This window comes from Ostrea edulis, chromosome 4, assembly GCF_947568905.1.
Source record: "Ostrea edulis chromosome 4, xbOstEdul1.1, whole genome shotgun sequence".
NCBI lineage: Eukaryota > Metazoa > Mollusca > Bivalvia > Ostreida > Ostreidae > Ostrea > Ostrea edulis.
In genome coordinates, this window is record NC_079167.1 from 84013975 (window position 1) to 84037072 (window position 23098).

Genomic DNA, 23098 nt, shown 5'->3' on the forward strand with positions numbered 1-23098 from the left:
CAAAACTAATGAGAAAGCAAATAAAAAACTGTGAGCTCAGCCTAAAAAATGTCAAGATCATTTGTCTGTGGGGCATCGATTAATATAATGACAATCTAGTTTGCACCAGTGGTTTTTTTAATGTGTAAAATTTGTGTCGTAAATCTCAAATTAACAATCCAAGATTACTTTAATCCGATCAACCATACAAATCCTATGCATTATACAGATCATTTACAAAGATAGAAAAAAGAAGTTTATGGACTTAAAAAATATTTAACACCATTATATTTTACAGCTTCACATTTTCATGATTATTACACATTTTTTGTCAACAAAAAGGGATGTACAGCAGTACAAAACATAGTTCTAGGTCATAAATTACTGCTCCATGCTGCTGGTGAATTGTACGCCACATTCCTGCCATGTTTCTGTCAAAACCACTGCAAGTTATCTACATCATCACCAGAGTAAGAGGGGGAAATGTGGTGTCACCATGCTTAATTAAGACAAAGTCGTCAATTAGTCGGGGAGGTGGTTAATAAAGACACATTTCCAATGTTGTCATCCTGCCCAGGCTAGCAGCATAATGTTACTTAATCATTTATTTTTTTATTAAGAGAGAGAGGGGAAGCAAATTCTCTAAATATTAGGGAGATCAGTTTTTCAAGCAGAAGTTTTTTCCCCATTTAGTCAGATCAGGTTATAAATTCATAGATTTTCTATGAATAATTCTATCCTGCATCATTACGGGAAATCAATGATGAAACGGACAAAAACTCACTTGAAAACTGATTATTCCGTGACCTACCTTCTCCAGAATGAGTTCCGCTGCTTGGGAATTCGGAGAGCACTGGTACTGTGGACCCTGTGAATTGGTTCTGTGGCCATTTTTCAACTGTCCAACATTCCTTGGGGAACTTTGAGAAGGAACACCTGAGGTTACCTGAGCCGGGTTTTGTTAGGCCAGTTAGAAAACAAACCTAATCACTGATTGTCAGATCCCTCAGAAACTCGCGTCAGTCTCTGCTGAGAATAAATCTATACCCCACACTCTGTACCGCCCTCTGATCACAACATGAGATCAGAGCTGTCACCTCAAACACAGGTAAACACGCCAGGTGTTACATCTTTTTTTCCACCTGTTAATTACAGGTGAGATGTGTATCCCGAACATTCACCTTGTATAACTCAGGATACAAGCCTTGTATAATCCTTAAGTATGAACAAGCAGATTATTTAATACATTGTTAAACAATGCTGCTACACCTCACTGCACTCTGTCAATATTATTAAACCACCCTTGTGTTACATATGTGTACAGGGTGCCTCCAAAAATACACCGCACTTACAGGACCAGTCATTGCTACTGACTCCTCGCTAGTCTATAATTAAACCTCTCCACTCCGACACAGCTTCACCCGATATCAACAAAGTATGTAAACAAAACCAAGACTCCTTGCCAATAAAGCAATCCTCATTCAATTTCCACTTCTGAAAATGTGTTTTGGAGGGGAATGATTTTATCCAATAAAAATACTCCGGCACTTTACATGTTCTCTCAAATACTTCACACGTGAATATAAATCCTTCAGTCCGCCTGGATCTACTTACTGACAGGAAGTAAAATAAGACTAATAAGATAAAAAATATATATCTAAACATGTGCATCTCATAGTGGCCGAAAATTGAACCCATTTAAAACAAAAATCATTTGGCAAAGCATTGAGATGTACGACAAATATATCAATAACCAATTATTGCTGAAGAAGGTTAAATTTCCTTAGTGAATCAAGCTAAGTGGATTATGAAAACGGTAGCAATACGCACAGTATGCAATTATATGTCTCTGATCATTCTGCAGAAAGAGAAGGAATATCATTTAATGAGCAATAAGTGGATTAAAGGAGTCTGAACGTTTTCTGTAATTTGTTTTAATAGAATTGTTCTCCGTGGAATGGAGATTTGTGTTGCTCTGATTTCTTGTGCATTTGGAAAACTGCAGTATCAAAACGTCGAGTTATATTACCTAGAAATTCAATAAAAAATTCATAAAATTTTCATAAAGAGCTCCGCTTTATCGGGAATGGAGTGACTTAAGTAAACGATGCTGCAGTTAAATTAACCTTCATCTGCAAACTTAGAGAATGATCTGATGTTCCCAATCAATATTCAGACAGTAACGGTTAGATTTTATTTAGCCTTCTTTTTTGTAGTCCTAGCTTCTGAGAGATCCTAGAAAGACAATCACATCAATGATCTTCACCAGCCTGGGGGCAGGGGAGGAGAGGGAGAAAGGGGTAGGAAAGGAGGTTGGGGGGGGTAGGGGGGTAACATCATCATGCCAAATAATCATTCGTCAAACAATCATTCACCAACATCTCAAAACTTACAAACTCATTAACTGCTATCAGTCACCAATCAAAATCCTTTCCTTTCGTGTGATGTGAAGGCTAAGATACATATATAATCATCTCCGTGTTAGCTCCATTTTCCCCCTGTGCTGGTGCAGATATACACATCAATAAGCATGGTAATTGATTTCATAAGTTTGCTTTTTACTTGGCCCTGAAATTCATGCAAACACGTGGAATTTTTACGATAAGAGTTACGCAGAGCCAAGAAGGGTAACGCTAACTGCCTGGATGCTGAATTTGATGAAAACTCTGTTGCCCTGGTGTGCGAGATAATGCCCTGTAATAATTCATATGTAATCGTTCCAAACACATTCTCTTTTGACAGATCGTGTGAGGTTCTGACTGGAGTGCTAGCTATGATAGTAATACACACCTCCCAGAGAAAAATTTCAAACTACATTAAAACATTAAACTACATTAAAACACCCAGCTATGTAAATAATTTTGTTTTATGGACCTCATTTTTCTATACATTATTAATTATTGCAATAACCTTGCAGCACTTGCAGCCTATTGCTACCCATCAACAACAAACTCTTATCAGCAGGAAGTCCAAATTTCCTATGTCACACTGTCCTTAAATTAACTCACAGTTAAAGTATGCTATCATTATGCGACAATCTTCATAAATCAAGCCAACTTTACACTTCGGTTTTTGCACATTAGGCCAACCTACATAAATTCTGTTTCATGTCGATCATTCAAAGTTGACCCAATTTAAAAAATAGTGCACTTTGCCATCATTGAAATCAGATTTCAGTTTCAAGATAACACGTACTTTACAAAAAAGTTAATATTTGTGATAGATATAAATTCCTTTAAGAGTTCTAATTTGTGATAGGTGTAAATTCCTTTAAGAGTTCTAATTTGTGATAGGTGTAAATTCCTTTAAGAGTTCTAATTTGTGATAGGTTAGAGTTCTAATTTGTAAGTTTACTTGGTGGTTGTGATTGGATACATAACAAACAGATATTTCATTAAAGTGTTTAGAAATCTAATTTGTTTATATATTTCATTAAAGTGTTTAGAAATCTAATTTGCTTATATATTTCATTAAAGTGTTTAGAAATCTAATTTGTTTATATATTTCATTAAAGTGTTTAGAAATCTAATTGGTTTATATATTTCATTAAAGTGTTTAGAAATCTAATTTGTTTATATATTTTCACTCCTTTTTGTGTTACTGTATTAAAATTCACCTGACATAAAAAGTAAAAAATTATTTTTTTGTCTACCTAAATTTACAATACGCAAGATCTGAAGTTTAGCAGCCATGAGAAATGCATGTCTCTCACATCAACACGATGGTTGTCTTCAGTGGTCCACTCTGATATGTCTCGAGGCTATTTAGTGATCCACCCTAGTCTGAGATCCAAAGTCATTCAGTGATCCACCCTGATAAACAAGGTTGTTTAGTGAACCACACCGATACACAAGGTCGTTTAGTGAACCACAGCGATACACAAGGTCGTTTAGTGAACCACAGCGATACACAAGGTTGTTTAGAGAACCACAGCGATACACAAGGTCGTTTAGTGAACCACAGCGATACACAAGGTCGTTTAGTTAACCACAGCGATACACAAGGTCGTTTAGTTAACCACAGCGATACACAAGGTCATTTAGTGAAGCACAATTGAGGTCATTTAGTTCACAGCTATACAAGATCTATCCTCTTGATTCCTTAAATTCTTGACTCAGACAAATTTGCTAACTCCACGCCAAGTCATATTGGTTATGAATCTAACCAAGAAGCAGAAAACCATTTGCAGACTTTAGCACACCCCCCCCCACCCCTAAAGTCTAAATCTGGAAAATTTTGTGTTGATTTCATTCTATAAACTTTCAATGCCAGAGAAACAATCTGCCTTACCTGGTTACAGGAGACAGCACTATATGGTCATGCATGAGTGATTTTGTATGAGTGATTTTAATACATTAACCTATCATTGGGTCAAATGCTGTCTGACGTGTTTCATACCGATTGTTAGACCGTTCATGGCACACTGATTTTGACTACGGATAACTCCGTTTACCTGATCAAGATATAAGGTTTACAGAAGGTGTGACTGGTCAACAGGGGGTGCTTACTCCCCCTAGGTACCTGATCCCACCTCTGGTGTGTCCAGGGGTCCATATTTGCCCAGCTATCTATTTTGTATTGCTTGTGGGATTTATGAGATTGGTTTTGTATTGCTTGTGGGATTTGTGAGATTGGTCACTGTTCATTATCTTCACCCTTCATGCAGGTGAATCTCAATATACCAAGACTGAACAGCAAAACATCACAATTTTGATTCATTTTATTTCAATTAATTTTTACAAAAAATATTTTCGCAAATCCAGAGGTTACACAAAATTGCTAAAAATTCATGACACTGAATATTTCTAAATTTATGATATATACTATCCAGATTGGCCTTGAAACAAAGTCCCAAACAATTTACTATTAAGTCAAATCCCTTATGCATGTTTGTGCATAATGTGCATCTGGTCAACATTACCAACACCATTAAGCAGTGCTATTCCAGATGCCTACTGATTTCAGAGTTCATGCAGTTAAATGTACCTTGATTTCAGGATTAGAAGGTCATAGGTCAAAATAAGTCATTAAAGGTCAGCTAACCAGTAATGGTGTCATTGCTTACAATATCTTTCTGTGTAGCAGGCTGAATGCAGTTGTTACCATATATGCGATTTCTATTCCCCAATTTCTATTCCCCGAGCACACAGCTATTGTATATTGCCTGACATTTGTTTCTGTGTGTGTTGAGTCTATACTGGTTTATGCACAAGTTTACAATGATCCATACATAAATCTCTCTCTAAAACACATTTCAGTAATTAACCTAAACTTCCTAATTCTCTTTTCTACTCTTTGATTACGTAAGCTCTGCAAAAATGTCTTCCTTGTCCAACTTCTGAAAAAACGCTAATGGGGTTTTCTGAAATTCGTTTATGTCTGACAAAACGTTTCAAAGGGCAAAAAGCATTGATGAAAAAATTATTTGAAAAAAATCAGTTTAGAAACAGAAATTCCCCAAGGGGTGTTGTTTATTAAAAGGGTAGAATAAAATACTGGATAGCCTACCCTAAACATAATGATCTTCCACTTCCTTTACAAATATTTTTATCTAAATTGAATCAATATTTTTCTGTTTCAATTTCCATGTGAAATCTGATGTTTCACGATGCTTCTAGTCTTTCCTGACACGCAAACAAAATCTGAGTACGTCATCTTCACTGAAGTTGTCTGGGTGCCTAGCGATATGTTGTTGTAGATGGTGAAATATTGATAATCATGTTTATTACATCTGCAGTGTTCTACTGTACACTTAGTCACGGAGTACGATAAATTATGTATTTTTGCGAGAACTTTATTTTTGTGTAAAATTCACTCAGTTACGTTATAGCTAGTACATAGAAGCAACAAGAAGGTTCACATGAATGATTCTATATAATTATATAGTGATAAAAAAATTGAACAGTCATGAAAAGTTTGTTTTGCCAATAAAATGATGAATCTTAGTGGTGCATTTCTGAAAGCAGATGTCTGTAGATGTAACTTCAGAGGAAACAAGGCAGAGTTTTGATATTTCTAAGAATGTTATACCACGAAACCAACACTACAATAATTTACTATTTGAGAAATTCATTTCCTTTTCAGTAAGAAATGGACTCTGCCATTAGGAGGTTAGTGGCCACTATAAGAAAGCAAGGATAGACAACTACTGAAGGACTAAAGATCATTGTATGGGGTCAATCTACAGATCTGACAGAAGGTCATTAATTGTATAGGGTCAATCTACAACTCGGGTTCTGACTCCCAGATTTCAATATCCTGCCAAGATAGATCACTGGTAGGCAGCCATCAGCTCTAGATGAGGTTTGTTGATTGTGGGTTTATTTCCCCGTTTTCTCTGGCACGACGCCTCTAGTACTTTGTACTAATGGAGCTGTTAGTGACCAGGAATAGTACTAGCTTATTGACCACTAGCAGACGTCAGACAAGACAAACACTGGCCGACTTCTGACGTCAGGGAGGAGAACGACTTCTGTCCTTCTCAGGGCAGCATGTCAAACACAGCTCAAATGAGAAGATGAAAGGGGAATAACTGTTGTTAATGTCAATCAAATATACCAACAATCTCCCAAAGACATAGAATTGTCTTCTCAAGATAAAACAACAATCTCCTAAAGATGTAAAGCTCTCTTCTTAAACTCACAAAAATGTAGAGTTGTCTTTATATATGAGAAATAATGCATACAAAGATTAAACAAAAAGGGAAACAACTCATACATAGACTAAACTAAAGGGGAGTAACTCATACATATAAACTAAACTAGAAGGGGAACAACTCATATATGTTCAGCTAGAATTGGTTAAATATAGAGCAAAGAAAAATGATAAAGGGGACCAATTATTGTTACTATTAGTTCCAGACAGGGTGATTTCCCTTTGGTCTTGGATTGCTGAGATTTCCTGTCATAAGACATTGATGACTGAATTGTGTATTATGGTTTGAAATTTGTGGGATAGACGTACCCACAAAATTTACACCCCCACAAAATCTAATGATTTCACAGAAAAAGTGGTTGCTTACAATACTTACAATTAGAAAACGGCCAAAATTTAGCAAAGAAAGCAACTGTCGTCTAATTGATCACTTAAAATGTAAATGGTTTACATAGTAAAATCTGTGAGATTTCTGCATGCTCATACTAAAACTTATCAAAGTATGCTTTACCTTTTCCCTAATTTTAGTTGTATCTCTATGTAGATTTTATAATTTCATTTGGACAAAACATGTGCCGTTCTAATTATATGTAAATTGATGAAGCGATAACAGGCACAGAGTCTATATGGACTGCAAATCGTGTACACCATTAATTGACAATCTTTTATCGTGCAACATCTTGACTACCAATCAGCATAACATCCAAGTCTTATCCGAAAAATTTTATCACAAATTTACAGTCATTAAATTTTTCTATTGAAAAACAAAATTTTAGATTTTTAGTGATCTTATGAAAATATTCCAAAATAACAAAAATTAAAAATCCTCTAAACCACATTCAGTTATTCTCAGATCTAATTAAGTTTAAATCTATCAGTATGTACTAGTGTGTGCAGATTAGTGTGAAGGAAAAACAAGTAGAATTGTCTACCTATTGCCAGTGTTCCACAATTTTCCTGATCTGTAAAATTTAACACTCTTAAAATGATCTATAATTTTCTCTTGTTTTTAGTCCTGATAAATTCAGTAGCCCCCCCCCCCCCCCCCCCCCCCCCCCCCCAGTCAATACTGGAATTAAACTAATCCTACTCTCCTTTCCAATGGATGAAGAAAAATGACCTTGGTTGACCGTATCCAACACGAATCTTGTTGTGTGGCTCTGGACCAAGCCCAGAGGTCGATACAAGTGAATAGCCCAGAGGTCAATACAAGTGAATAGAGCTGATGAGGTAGAAAAGATTACTGCTGATACATCTCCTTTTACACAGTTTTTTTAATCAAAGCTGTTTGTCATCTTCCGATTTATCTCACCTCCCTAACAAGGCCAGTACTTATTCTTCGTCAATTCTGAGGGCGCTTTTAGAACGACATGCTTTATACTGACTAATCAATCTCTAATTTTCTTTAGGATTTTGAACAAGAAACTCAATATCAATATGAAATCTAATTCAATGTTTAGTGGAAATAACAAAAACGTACAAGAGATGAAGTACGGATATTTCATATTGATTAAGCATAATCCATATTGACAAAAGAACAGTCTGAGTATAAAAATCATAAAAAGAAAAAAAAAATCACATTAACCCTTCACGACCCTAAACCCAGCCTGCGGTACTGTAGTTAAAATCAAAATTAATTATGGCACCATCTGCTTAAATTGCCATGTTCTGCGAAAATAAATTTTCCTGCTTTCAGCAGACAGAGATCTTCCTTATTATTTATTTTTAAATTCTTCCGGACCTGTTTGGTGCCTATGTATTTTTATCTGGACTGCCAATTATCCTGGTTATCTGTGATGGGAGACAACTGTGTTTCCACCAATCATCATTACTCATTGTGATAGTGTTTACTTCTCTTTCCTTGCTTCATTTCTTGTTTATCAGTTTTAAATGCTAAAAATAATTTGCCATTATTTGCTCATTTGTTCAACTTTGATAGGTGCTTTTTTATCCATGTCTACAATGTAAAAATTTTGCTTACAATGTTTGTTTCACAAACTCAATTTGTTCCCTAAATATTTCAATTTTCAGATGACATTTGACAAACCTTATAAAAGATGCCTATAGGCCGCAATGCTCCCATGAGTCCACTAGCCCATAACAGAAATAACTAAAAGACTCTTTCAGTTAGGGATACTTAAAAAGAGTATATCTTAAAAAATCATATTGCTGCCCTAGAGGTCAAGGTTAAAACAAACTTCTATGACCTCATTCCTGGACTCTGGTCAAACTTGTTCTCTTCTCCATAAACTGGATTACCAGCTATAGTCACCAAACTAATTGACAAATCAAGGAATAATCTGTATTTTAAAAAAATAGTACCAGAGGAAATATTACAGGGCTGTCTGACTCAGGAGTATGTTTGTTTTATGTACAGGGCTGTCTGACTCAGGAGTATGTTTGTTTTATGTACAGGGCTGTCTGACTCAGGAGTATGTTTGTTTTATGTACAGGGCTGTCTGACTCAGGAGTATGTTTGTTTTATGTACAGGGCTGTCTGACTCAGGAGTGTGTTTGTTTTATGTACAGGACTGTCTGACTCAGGAGTATGTTTGTTTTATGTACAGGGCTGTTTGACCCAGGAGTATGTTTGTTTTATGTACAGGGCTGTCTGACTCGGGAGTATGTTTGTTTTATGTACAGGGCTGTCTGACTCAGGACTGTGTTTGTTTTATGTACAGGGCTGTCTGACTCAGGAGTATGTTTGTTTTATGTACAGGGCTGTCTGACTCAGGAGTATGTTTGTTTTATGTACAGGACTGTCTGACTCAGGAGTATGTTTGTTTTATGTACAGGACTGTCTGACTCAGGAGTATGTTTGTTTTATGTACAGGGCTGTCTGACTCAGGAGTATGTTTGTTTTATGTACAGGGCTGTCTGACTCAGGAGTATGTTTGTTTTATGTACAGGGCTGTCTGACTCAGGAGTGTGTTTGTTTTATGTACAGGGCTGTCTGACTCAGGAGTATGTTTGTTTTATGTACAGGACTGTCTGACTCAGGAGTGTGTTTGTTTTATGTACAAGGCTGTCTGACTCAGGAGTATGTTTGTTTTATGTACAGGACTGTCTGACTCAGGAGTATGTTTGTTTTATGTACAGGGCTGTCTGACTCAGGAGTATGTTTGTTTTATGTACAGGGCTGTCTGACTCATGTACAGGGCTGTCTGACTCAGGAGTATGTTTGTTTTATGTACAGGGCTGTCTGACTCAGGAGTGTGTTTGTTTTATGTCTTTTCAAGAACTGAAATGTTGTCATCAGATTTCATCAGGTTCATAAAGGTGAATGACCAAATTTGAGTTCTCTGTTGAAATTATATAACCCAATACAGCTGTCACAGTACAGTCAGAGCCCCCTGTTTGATTTTCTACTCCAATTCAGATATTAAATTTTCTAATTATTCAAATATCACATTTCCTACTGATTCAGATATTAAATTTTCTACTCCGATTCAGATATTAAATTTTCTACTGATTCAGATATTAAATTTTCTACTCTTGATTCAGATATTAAATTTTCTACTGATTCAGATATTAAATTTTCTACTGATTCAGATATTAAATTTTCTACTCTGATTCAAATATTAAATTTTCTCTACTGAACAAATGCTTGTTGAATGCTGGTCTGAAACGGGCAGTGATGGACAGTTTTTTGAATAGAAAACAAAAAAATCTGATGCTTTCCTATGGACCAATTATGCCTAGCTCTTTGAGAATATTCTTAAGACTACATAAATATGGATGGATGTAAAGATATGTATAATATTCTCATTGATAGAAATAAATAAATAAGTACTTCAATAGTGAATGGAGCAACATTTTTGAACTCCCTTTTAAAGTCACACAAGAAACAAAACTTCGGTTATAGTTCCAAATTTTACATAGAATAGTTCCAACAAATTCATATCTATATTAAAAAATCCCCAGCATGCTGTTTCTGCAATAATGAAATTGAATCAATCCAACATATATTTGTTGAGTGTTAATTAGTAAAGGAGATTTGGAATGATATAGAAGAGTGATTTTGTACAAGTTTAAAATATCTGTATCTTTAAGAACAAGACTGCTTATCAAGTACAAAATTTGATAATTTTGATAATTAAGAATTATATATTTTCAAATAAGTATAAAAACCACCCAGTGCGAAGTACAAGGGTTCTAAAAACAATTAAGGAAGAAAGAATCATGATAGACATTTTTTCATTGTTAAAACAATGTAAATATACAGAGTTTAAAAACAACTGACAGTATATACGTAAAACTTATACGGTACCAATTTTGATGCACCAGATGTGCATTTCGACAAATAATGTCTCTTCAGTGATGCTCAACCGAAACGTTTGAAATATATGGGATATGTATGTAACATTTTATTAGAAAATCAATTTTGCTTACTACCCCCAAATGAAGATGTGCCCCATTTATATCATTATGTATATTCAACTTTCTTTCCTTTCTTTTCTTTTTTCTTTTTTTCTGTTCTTTTTTCCTCTATATTAAAAACAACTTTCACATTAATGTGTGTATATATATGTCTGTGTGTGTAGGTGTATATGTATGTACCTGTATGGGGACGTGTATATGAACGTAGATGTGATATATTAATTTGATATAAACTGTGATAGTTGAATTAATATTACAAATTTAAAAAAATTCTACACTGATTCAGATATTAAAGCAGATTTTCTACACTACTCAGAAATTGAAACATTTAATCGGCAGAAAATGACTGACAGTTATATTTCCACAGGTACCATTTTATACTTTGTCATCAAAACAATAGCTATGTAAATGAAGATCATATTATTCTTCAAGATCATTATAAAAAGGCAGGGGGAAGGAGGGACACCCTATCAGTATCACTCGAGATGTAAAGCACAAAGCTATTGAATTTCCTGTTGTACAATCATGACCAGTCCTAGGTAGTGATTATCTAAAGTTTTACTTCATTCAAAGCCTTTTTGAATTCTTTGGGAATTTAAAAAAAAATTCTAAAAGAATATGCCACAGAATCTTGATTTTTGAAAAAAAAAGATTCATTAAATCTTCATCTGAAATGGATGCTTTCTATCAGAATTAGAATTTGATTTTTTTCAGGTTTCATTTTTATTATTATATATCACTAGTTTGTCAGGAGTTGATCATCAATATAATCTTGAGTGAACAATATTTCGAGAGTTACCTCTCTTACTCCAGAGCGCTGTGACATGAGCAGTGATTATTCTCTTGAATCCAACAAGAGGAATCTGTGAGATATGTTGTATACATATAACACTTCACCACCACAGAAAGCAAAACACTTATAATTGACATGGAGGCTATTCTTAGCCAAGGTGAACAGTTTACTGTGTGGCAAAAGATGTAGATGTTAAAGACTAAGAAATCAAATTTATCTAAATCCTCAGATATCGGAGAGAACTGATCATTTATCTACTCAGCTGCTCTCCAATATTTTCTCTAAGCATTTCAGTTATTGATTTAAGATTGAATTTTTTTTTTTCAATTTCAGTCGTGTAGAAATGAGATAAGCCTTTATAAAGCTCCCTAGCCATGCCTGACTTCGGTTTTATTGATTAAACGTATTCTTCTTCATCATAAATCTTGTTGAATTTTGAAGTAGAGTACACCTTATTACACTGATATGGCTTCTTAATGACACCAGAGGAATTTTCTGTAGGCCAGAATTGACATTTAATGCATCTTCACTATATGACTAATTTAGCCCAGCCTGAGCTCTGACCCCCGGGCCATGGATTTCACAGTTTGGTATATAAACTCCACTTATCTGCTAGATGCTCAGGATATAAGAACAAGAGATTGTCATACATTACACTTGGAGGTTTTAGCCTCATCCTTAAGGAGGTACGCTACACCAGAGAAATTTGATGTAGATGAAAAGTGGAGAATATGTACAACAATATTTTGAAGTTGATAATTTTCAAATTTACTTTATTTTGTCAAAAAATACAGTTTTAGTAGAAGGTAATCTGAAAAAAATTTAAAACCCCTGCTGGACTCGAACCTGCGACCTACAGTTCATCAGTCGGTATTCTAACCTACTGAGCTACTCGGCTAGGTATTTAAATGGAAAAGGAAAAGTCCAATATTGCTGATATCGATTTTTTCATCCATGTTTTTAAAGGAAGTCAGCCATTATGACGATGTAGAGTACTACCTTAAGGAGGAATGCTACACAAGAAAAATTTGATATGGATGAAAAGTGGAGGATATGTGCAACTTCAATTAGTAAAAAAAAATTGCAGTTTTAGTCAAAAGCAATCTTAAAAAAAAAAAATTTAAAACCCCTGCTGGATTTGAACCCGCGATCTACAATTCAGCAGTTGACGTGCTAACCTACTGAGATACTAAGCTAGTCATTAATGTTTGAAATGAGTAGACAAATATTGCTGATATTTATATTTTCATCCATGTTTTAAAAGGAAGTCAGCCATTATGATGATGTAGAGTACCTCCTTAAAGCTCTATGGGAACATAAATCTTAGAGATCATAACTTTCGTTCATCTACAGTGAATGATACTACATCCCAGATTATGTCAATGATAATATCCAGGGGTGAATTTACAGACAGACACAATGTGATGCTGAGATAAAAAAAAAAAAAGAAGGCACATGGGTTACCATCATCCCTCACCTTGATCATTTCTGCTGTGACTGCAGATTCTGTCTCTGCGCTGCAGCATTGCCATGTAGTTTATTTTGGTGGGGGTGGGGTGGGGTGGGGGGCTTTTTTTTGTGGAGAGATTGACTCTAGCTTTTCTTTAATGTGTATTCTGTGTTGCACCTTAAAGAATTGTTTACATAATTCATACGTACAAATTCCTGTAAAACTCTGTAAGCCTAACATAGTACACCTCTCAGCAAGCAAATCAATCGGTGTATGTGGTCATGGGTTCGATCTCCACAACACAACTTGTTATACACCCGGTGGATAACAAAGTAATACAGCAATCATTTCTTTCTTTCAAAAACTATAAGAAAATTGTAGATGGTATTTCCTTTTCAAGTAATACTTACACATCACTCTGTATGGAGGAGTGCCGTGACATGGATTTGGGGGACAGGTCGTGGTCACTGTCTGGTCGGTACAGAAAGGAATCTCTGCGCTGGGGAGGGTTTTGTAACAGCAGTCGACTGGACGGACTGGTCCCCTCCAAGCCTCCTCGTCCAGCTGTTCCATTTTCCACATCGAAACTGCAAGTAACAAATTCAGTAACATAAGCACACCAAATAACATGGATGACTGTGAATTGATTCACTTATTTGTGTTGGGAGTTCAATGATTGTTGTTTCAATGGGTGAGCATGTATTAACATTCTCTAGGAAATCTGTACTTGGTATATCACAACTTAGAAAACTAAGCTCATGAAAATCCCACAAACCAGTCAAAGTTTTTAATTTCTACCAAAATTTGACTCATAAGAATAAGTGACTCTACATTATAAAATGTATGTTTATAAAATGGCACCTATTGTACCATTCATGATACTGAGTTCAGTTATAACCCAAAACTAATATAGATCGACAGTAACAGCAGATTTTCTCATCACTTTACCAGAAATTCCATGATCTATATTTGCATCACATTTTGAATGCCTTCAAGATATTAAAGTACACATACAGTGGATGAGACCAAATCCGTGAATCACAGCATCTCCTGAAGTGGCCCACTCCTCGAGATCCATTCCATATAAAATGTTGCATCACCTGAAGGGGCCCACTCCTTGAGATCCATCCCTTAAAATTTTACATCACCTGAAGCGGCCCACTCCTAGAGATCCATCCCATAAAATGTTGGATACCTCCTACTCATATTTTCCCCAGTTTTTATCTTTGAAAATGTGGAGTTTTAGTGAGTCAAATACAGGGTCTTTAAACCTTGGTTACTTATCATGCTATTTTTCCAATTTTTGTTTTTGAAAAGTAGAGGCTTGTTCAGATCGATATCTTTCTCCAATCCGTGTGCTTCATAGACGTTACGGACAATTTAGAGCCGTTAATGAACATTACTATTACGTCCATGCAGAGCTGTCTTATATTAATGACTGCAGAAAACCATTCCTAATATTCTTTTAAAGATGAAGCTCAGCTGTAATAACGTTCATATGAAGCAGATGATGATAGATTCTTTGTTATTTCTATAAAACCACAAGTCTGGCATCTATTGCTGTCTCAAAGACAGTGCACCGAAAATCAAAAGCAAATTGGAAACATTTAACGTGGAGGAATATTTATTACAGGAGTCAAGATAATAAGAAAGGGAACCTCTACAGAAAATAATTGATGAACAAAGACTTCATTGTAAAACACAGGGTAGTACAACAAAACAATACTTTTAAAGCTAGCATGAACATCTCACATTCACAGGAGTTACAGTACGTAAAATCTATTCTGTTACAAAAGTTGGTAGTCTGTTTGTTTTATGTCCCATCGAGAAATTTCACTCATTTTGAGATGTCACCAGTTGTAGGTGAAGTATCACAAATTTAGACCTATGCTTAGCGCTTAATTGTAATGGCTGTAGCAGAGAGGGTTAATTAATGTGACAATGCCTGCCACAACATGGGACATTCGTTTTTAAGGTCATATTCATAAGACCCGTGATTCTCACTTCTAAATGCTAAGCTTTTGGTGAAGGAGCTGCCTCACTACCTATGTCTTATGTCTTAGGTTTGACATGGCCATGGAAAAATGAGGCTTAAACTCACGACCTCCCCAGGTTACGAAGTGAACGCTCTACCACTGAGCTACCATAACTGGTTATGAGAGTCTGATGTAACATTTACACCATTGTTCCAAGAAACATGTGTCACTTGCAAGGGAAACCATTCTTTACTAATGTGACCTTATGACCTTTCACCATTTGACCTAACAAGCAATAGCATTCATCCTTTAGTCAACCTGAGACTCTATGTAAGGATTCATTGGTAAGGCTCAAACCATATTTATCATCCTGGAACATTACTCGCCATATGTGACCGCCCTTTTCACCTAAAAAAACAATCAGGGTCATCCTTCTGTGATAAAGACTCTTCATTGTTATGCTCAAATAGGGTTCAAAATAGAAATAGAGATTAGATCCAGGAATGTGTGACCTGGTAATCTTGATCTTTCACCTTTGACCTAAAAACAAGAAGAGGTCATTGTTTTGTCTTATAGCCTCTTCATGTAAAGTTTCATTTCTATAGCTCAAATAGTATTGGAGATTTTGTTTAGAAACCACGGTGTTACAGATAGACAGATGTATGGATAGAAAAAAAGACACAACCCAAATCTATATTCCCTGCCCTCACTGAAGCAGCAGACAATGATGCAGTATCCATGTTATAACTTATATAACAATAGAGCTACAGATAAGTCTCTGACATCTAGTGCAGTGAGTAGTGTTCAGCAGTCTTTTATAACATTTTACACTTCTTACCGTATTTTGCCGAATATAATACGCAGTGGTGTTTAATACGCACCCCCCACTTTGAGCCTAAAAGTTGGTGAATAAACGCACTTCGGGTGTATAATACGCAGCAAAAATTTTGACCAAGCGGTAATCTTTATTTTATACTTAGTGTTAATTTTCACTTAATATTTTTGCAGAAATAATGAATTCTAAACAACGCACAATAATTTGCAAACTTTTTGAGATGAGGTCTACATCGCGGTAATCTTCAATGAGAATCTTCAGGGAAATATCAACCCGGACAAGCCTGTTCATTTCAGCAAAGCACGAGATTTTGTAGCATTAAAGTCTTAACTGACTCGATATTTCCTTTGTTGAAACTTAAAATCAATCAAATAGCCGATGTTATAAAAATAAAATTAAACAATTAAAATATTGCTTATTTTACTGTAATCAACACACCATGGTAGGTACAAAGATGCAAATTATCAACTCCTCGTTAACTACGATGACTATTAAAATGTGTGAAAAAAAATTTTGTTAGATATTTCTTTACCCGGAGGGGGTATCTAACAAAAGCACAGTGTACACAACAATGGCTTCGTAAAACACACGCTCTGGGCACCCTCTCGGTAATTATTTCTTTTACACAAGAATAGTTATTTCAAAGATTCAAATTAGTATTTCATTAAAAATTAGGCCTATTCATAAAACTTACAGTAAACCAACTTTTAGCAAGTGACAAAATTATTTTCCAACAATTTTAGCATGTGACAAGGCATTATTGTGTACACATGCTTTCAATAATGGCAGCATGCAATGTAATGAATAGTCAGATCCAATGCAATTTCATTGGCTGTTTGTTTCATGATAATTGAATTATTTAGATATTGTAAGTATATATATCACATTTTCTGCAATTTTACGTTTCTGTAGTAATTTTCTTGAGGTCGAATTTTCTAGTTAATAAATAGGTGAACGTGAGCCTTGGTCTTTGAGTGAAATATTACACTAGTTAATCGCCGAGTTTCATCTGGAAAAAAAGGTCAAAAACCTATTGTGGTATATAATACGCACCCCTTTCTGGCACAAAAATATTTCCTAAAAAAAGTGCGTATTACATTCGGCAAAATACGGTAATCATATTTACATACAACCTTTAAACATCCCTAAGCAACACTTCATCTCCTCTTGTCTGACCCTGACTACACATTTCTACACAATGGATCTATCAAGGCCCTGGAGTTTGTTATTTTTCTTCCTTGTGACACTATCTGAATTCTTCCAATTTCCATACCAATCAATTGCCGAGAAATAGCAAACAAAAAAACCAAAAACACTCCTGACTGCTTCAGGTCAAGCGCTCTGTACAAACAATTAAGTCTCCAGAAGATCTATTTTACATCTATTTATTTTGGTGTATACCTGCGAGTTCTATAGTCAGCCTCTATTTGAACATTCACAGGTGGAGATGACTGAAGGCCTGGTTTGCCTCTTGCATATAAATCCTAGCCAACTATTTCATGGCTGTTGTAATGAGGTGCACCGACTTCATTTACGTAGATGCCTACAGTCAATTATCACTGTAATTCCAAACAGTAATAACAAATCTCAGTCTCATTCTCAGAGTTTTTATATTTTTATATGCATATTTCCCCCAAGAATTTACTAGTAATATTCTGCCAGATTTAAAAGGATGCATGGACAGATGAATGGACAGTATAGACTATTTGTACCTCCTATCACAAAAGACATACATTGTTTACATTATGAAATTTAGGACACTATGAATACCAACATATGTGTAACCTTAGCATTCTTCGATAAATTGGAGGTGAAACGGTACGTACATTATACATATAAACAAAATTTAAACACTTTGGAGAAAGCAGTATACAAATTCTACCTAATTAACAAATTATGTAATGTCTGGATTCAGCATCTAAGTCTAGCATACCTCTCTACGTCAGATTTTTTACCATGCGAATATTAATAGAATACTAAACACCACGCTACAACGGGCACTATACAAGACAATCATTTGCAGGTCTGTAACACTGGGAAATAATTGTGATTGAATTTGGGGTCAAAGATCAAGGTCATATTGAACTGATACTTGTGAAATAGTCAATAATGGGGGTAGTTGTCCCATGATTTGAAAATAGCGTTCTCATTGTGCACTCAAGTTGACTGTCCATCTTGTGCAACAATTAACCTTGCCCTGATCATTTAAATGCTCCAAATGATGCAATTGAAATTAATGTAGATTCATTGACAGAAAGAGACAGCAATCAAAAGTTGTAGAAGATATTACTTTTTGCATTTTGCATAGTGAATGTTTAAATAAATTATAAATACATGGATTACATGTGTTTTATCATTAGCATGACCCTGCCCTGAAAGTGCCACTGCCCTTATAAGTACCTCTACCCCTGTAAGTACTCCTGCCTCTGTAAGTACCCCAGAAGTGTCCCTGCCCCTATCAGTGCTCTTGGGGTTCTTTTTTAGTCAGCAATGAATAGGACACTTCTTTGACCTCATAAACTATCGTGCAATAAAAGTTTTCAAATAAACTTCATAACACACTGGTACTTCTCACACATCAACATCAACATCTCAGAGCAATGATAATTTTACTTCTCACACATCAACATCTTCTCAGAGCAATGATTATTTTACTTCTCACACATCAACATCTTCTCAGAGCAATGATAATTTTACTTCTCACACATCAACATCTTCTCAGAGCAATGATAATTTTACTTCTCAAACATCAACATCTTCTCAGAGCAATGGTAATTTTACTTCTCACACATCAACATCTTCTCAGAGCAATGATAATTTTACTTCTCACACATCAACATCTTCTCAGAGCAATGATAATTTTACTTCTCACACATCAACATCTTCTCAGAGCAATGATAATTTTACTTCTCACACATCAACATCTTCTCAGAGCAATGATAATTTTACTTCTCACACATCAACATCTTCTCAGAGCAATGATAATTTTACTTCTCACACATCAACATCTTCTCAGAGCAATGATAATTTTACTTCTCACACATCAACATCTTCTCAGAGCAATGATAATTTTACTTCTCACACATCAACATCTTCTCATAGCAATGATAATTTTACTTCTCACACATCAACATCTTCTCAGAGCAATGATAATTTTACTTCTCACACATCAACATCTTCTCAGAGCAATGATAATTTTACTTCTCACACATCAACATCTTCTCAGAGCAATGATAATTTTACTTCTCACACATCAACATCTTCTCAGAGCAATGGTAATTTTACTTCTCACACATCAACATCTTCTCAGAGCAATGATAATTTTACTTCTCAAACATCAACATCTTCTCAGAGCAATGGTAATTTTACTTCTCAAACATCAACATCTTCTCAGAGCAATGATAATTTTACTTCTCACACATCAACATCTTCTCAGAGCAATGATAATTTTACTTCTCACACATCAACATCTTCTCAGAGCAATGATAATTTTACTTCTCACATATCAACATCTTCTCAGAGCAATGGTAATTTTACTTCTCACACATCAACATCTTCTCAGAGCAATGATATTTTTACTTCTCTGACACTATGCAACATCAACATCTTCTCAGAGCAATGATTATTTTGGTTACAAAACATTTCAATATGACCTCTATACTTCAAACAATTGCACCATTTTCTTTAAAAACAGCAATTGCGTATCCTGAACTTCCAGAGATTCCTCCTTATCTACATACCTGTCAACCTCCAGGAATGTCTATGAGGGAAATATATATCTCCTGCACAGAATCTTGTCTACGAGGCCGGGAGATTAATAGGAGGGAGATTAATCCCGTAAAGTCATTTCGGCACAATTTTTGGTGTTTTTCATACATATCGCACAATCACGTTCATGAATAAGACATCAAAATGCTTGACATTTATTACATTTAAACATAATTTACACTGGTTTTACCGATGAAGAGCATCCTATCTTTAACCTGAGCTCTGTCGGTTCATATACACAATATCTATAATGATTTGATTTTGGTTGACAGTAATTTGTTCATATATACAATATCTATAACTATTTGATTATGTTTGACAGTAATTTGTTAATTCTATACTGTGGCTATACTGATGTCTGACCTAAAGTCTGTTTGAAAATTTTCTATATATTGATATACTTAATTCAGTCCACTCTGGATATATTGAAATTAAGAGGAACAACCTAAATTGTTGAATGTTCATCATATCCAAATATCCATATAACTGATGTTGAACTATATATATATAATGTTACTGGCGATTTATTTTTACTTCAATATAACAGATTCTTCAATATAAGGCCGGGACTTCAACATAAGGTTGGAGTCATAAGACTGTATCATAAAATCATGATGTGACTATCCACAACGTTACAACAAATCAGGGACTGACACTAATTTTAATACCAACCTGTCCCTTCGGACAAGTTAACATGAAATTTAGGTTGTCCGAATGGAAAATGTACTTGTCCGAAACTGACCAACAAAAAACTGTAATGTATATGCATTGCATTCTCATGAGTGTTTTTTTATTAATAGTGTTACCCTGGTTTTCTTGTGATCTCCATGTGAAATCATTAATTAATAATAATGTATTGAATGGTTTCAAAACTCCTGTCACTCAGACAGCAATCTATGTATATACATTTTTATATACAAGAATCACGCGACAATAGAGACATCTGATTGGCGCGATTAAAATACACCGTGAAGCTGATTGGTCGATATTAATGAACAATCTAAATTTAGATCAGGGAAAACCAGAAAAACGCCATATTGATTATCAGATTATTTCTATCGACGAGATGTACTTCAAAAACTTTAAGGACTCTTTTCACGTAGAATTTATTAAAATTTCACGGATACCCTTCATTTATTTTTGGTTGTCCCATCGGACAGGTAAACTACAGAACTTAGTTGTCCGACCACCGTTTTAAGTTGTCCCGGACAATCGGACAGCCGTTAGTGTCAGTCCCTGCAAATGGTATAGCCAATCAAGTACCACTATTGCTGTCATTAACACATGCTTTAAATCCTTGAAATCAAGTACCACTATCGCTGTCATTAACACATGCTTTAAATCCTCCAAATCATTTTGATTTTCATTGTGCCATAAAAAAAATGAGATTTAAATTTCAATGGCTTCAAAAATGGCTACCCAATATATAGTAGCTAGAACAGCGGCAGGTGAATTCGAAATTCGGGGGGGGGGGGGGGGGGGGGGGGACTTCTGCTGCAGAACTAGATTGGTCAATTCAAGCAATTTTCAATTTTTAAATAAATTTGTGGGAGCCTCCAATGAAATTCATCTCACTCTACATATAGATCAACACCGTGTTTATAACATAATTTAGGGAGCTGGGTTTAATGTAAATACAAAGTTTATCCTGTGTATAATTATTTTTAAACCATTTATTTATAAAACAATTAACTTTATTTCTATAACAAAAATCTAAATTTCCATCGATCAAGAATTGTGTTCATATGAATTTTCCGATTCTTTTCAGATAAATGTAACGGCTAGAACTAACTGCTGCCGATATTCTATATATTAATTAACAATAAACTAGCTTTCTCACTTTCAAAGAAGTATCCTCGTTCTCAGCTGATCGGTAAAGTGACTTACTTTAACTAATCATATCTAATGCATGTACATATTTCTATTTTTTTTTTTATCAAGCAAACTGGGATATGCTTCGGGGTTTTTTTTTCAGAGAAAGATCCACATCTCTCCTCTTTTAAAAGTTTTGTAAGCACCTGCTGGGTACGTACATTTTTGTAAGCACCTGCTGGGTACGTACATTTTTGTAAGCACCTGCTGGGTACGTACATTTTTCTAAGCACCTGCTGGGTACGTACATTTTTGTAAGCACCTGCTGGGTACGTACATTTTTGTAAGCACCTGCTGGGTACATACATTTTTGTAAGCACCTGCTGGGTACATACATTTTTGTAAGCACCTGCTGGGTATGTACATTTTAAGATAAATACAGCATCACCTGTTGATGTAACATATTGATTTCAATTTGAAAGGTTGAATGAAATTTTGTATTCATTGTGAATAAATCAAGAATCCATATCAAAAGCTGTTTGGTTAATAATAAAATAGTTATCAAAACTTGTATTTACTAAACATTTTTATAAAGGCAATATTCATTGTATCAGACTCTTAGCAAGAATTTGTGTCACTGACGGAGCACAGCAGATGAAATGATTGACTTCCAATTGCCCAAATTTAACAGTCAATAATTGATTGAAATAACAGAATGTCAAAATGAAGTGAACTTAATGCTTGAGTTATAAGACTGATAATTCCATTTTACTTCCACATGTTTAACTAGCACAGACAGACAGACAGCGTTTTCATTATGTCAGTCGTGATTTTTTATCTCGGAATCATAAACAGAAATACAGATAAATAGATAGATAGACAGATAAACTGATAGACAGAAGAACAGATATATATATATATATATATAGATAGATAGATAGACAGACAGACAGACAGACAGACAGACAGACAGACAGACAGATAGATAGGTAAACCTATACAGAAACGGAACAGACAGATGGACAGATGGATTAGCTCAGCAGCCCCTCATGACAGTAAAGCTTTAAAGCAACTCAGGTGTTTAGATTAAAAACGGTTAATTAAGACTATGAAGTGTTCCTTATAATTACTTGGAAAACACTTTTTCTGTCAAGAACATCTGCACAAACTTATTGTAGAAGCAGAGAACAACAATGAAAAACAATCAAAACAGAATAATTATTTTCATCATAACTAAGAAAATTCCCCTTTCCTCTGAATTCAAGCCATAACATGGCTGTAGGAGTTAATTTATGTTCTGACATTGTATTCATCTGACTGTACACCTACATTAAACTTTTCTTAAAGTCTAATGGAGTGTTTCACATTGTTCAAGGGGACATCCCGCGGTATGTAGATTATTCAGAAGAGGTTCAGAATTTTAACAAGTTACTGGGACATTATCATGTAGT

At 35.1% G+C, this 23098-nt stretch overlaps 1 protein-coding gene across 12 annotated transcripts in view; it reads right to left on the reverse strand.

Moving 5' to 3' along the window:
* Nucleotides 1–23098, reverse strand: part of LOC125672244 (cAMP-specific 3',5'-cyclic phosphodiesterase 4B-like) — a 112508-nt gene that overhangs the window by 26195 nt on the left and 63215 nt on the right. For 9 of the 12 annotated variants that reach the window (XR_007368901.2, XM_056164008.1, XM_056164007.1 and 6 more), the window contains one exon: nt 13667–13843. Coding sequence is in view for 11 of the 12 variants with exons in the window: in XM_056164008.1 (XP_056019983.1) it covers nt 13667–13843 (177 nt within the window). In the remaining variant the exon portion in view is untranslated. Of the gene's footprint in view, nt 1–790; nt 2223–13666; nt 13844–14270; nt 14369–17193; nt 17445–23098 lie in introns of those variants that run through there. The other 3 variants (XM_048908424.2, XM_048908421.2, XM_048908425.2) reach the window with 3 other exon arrangements.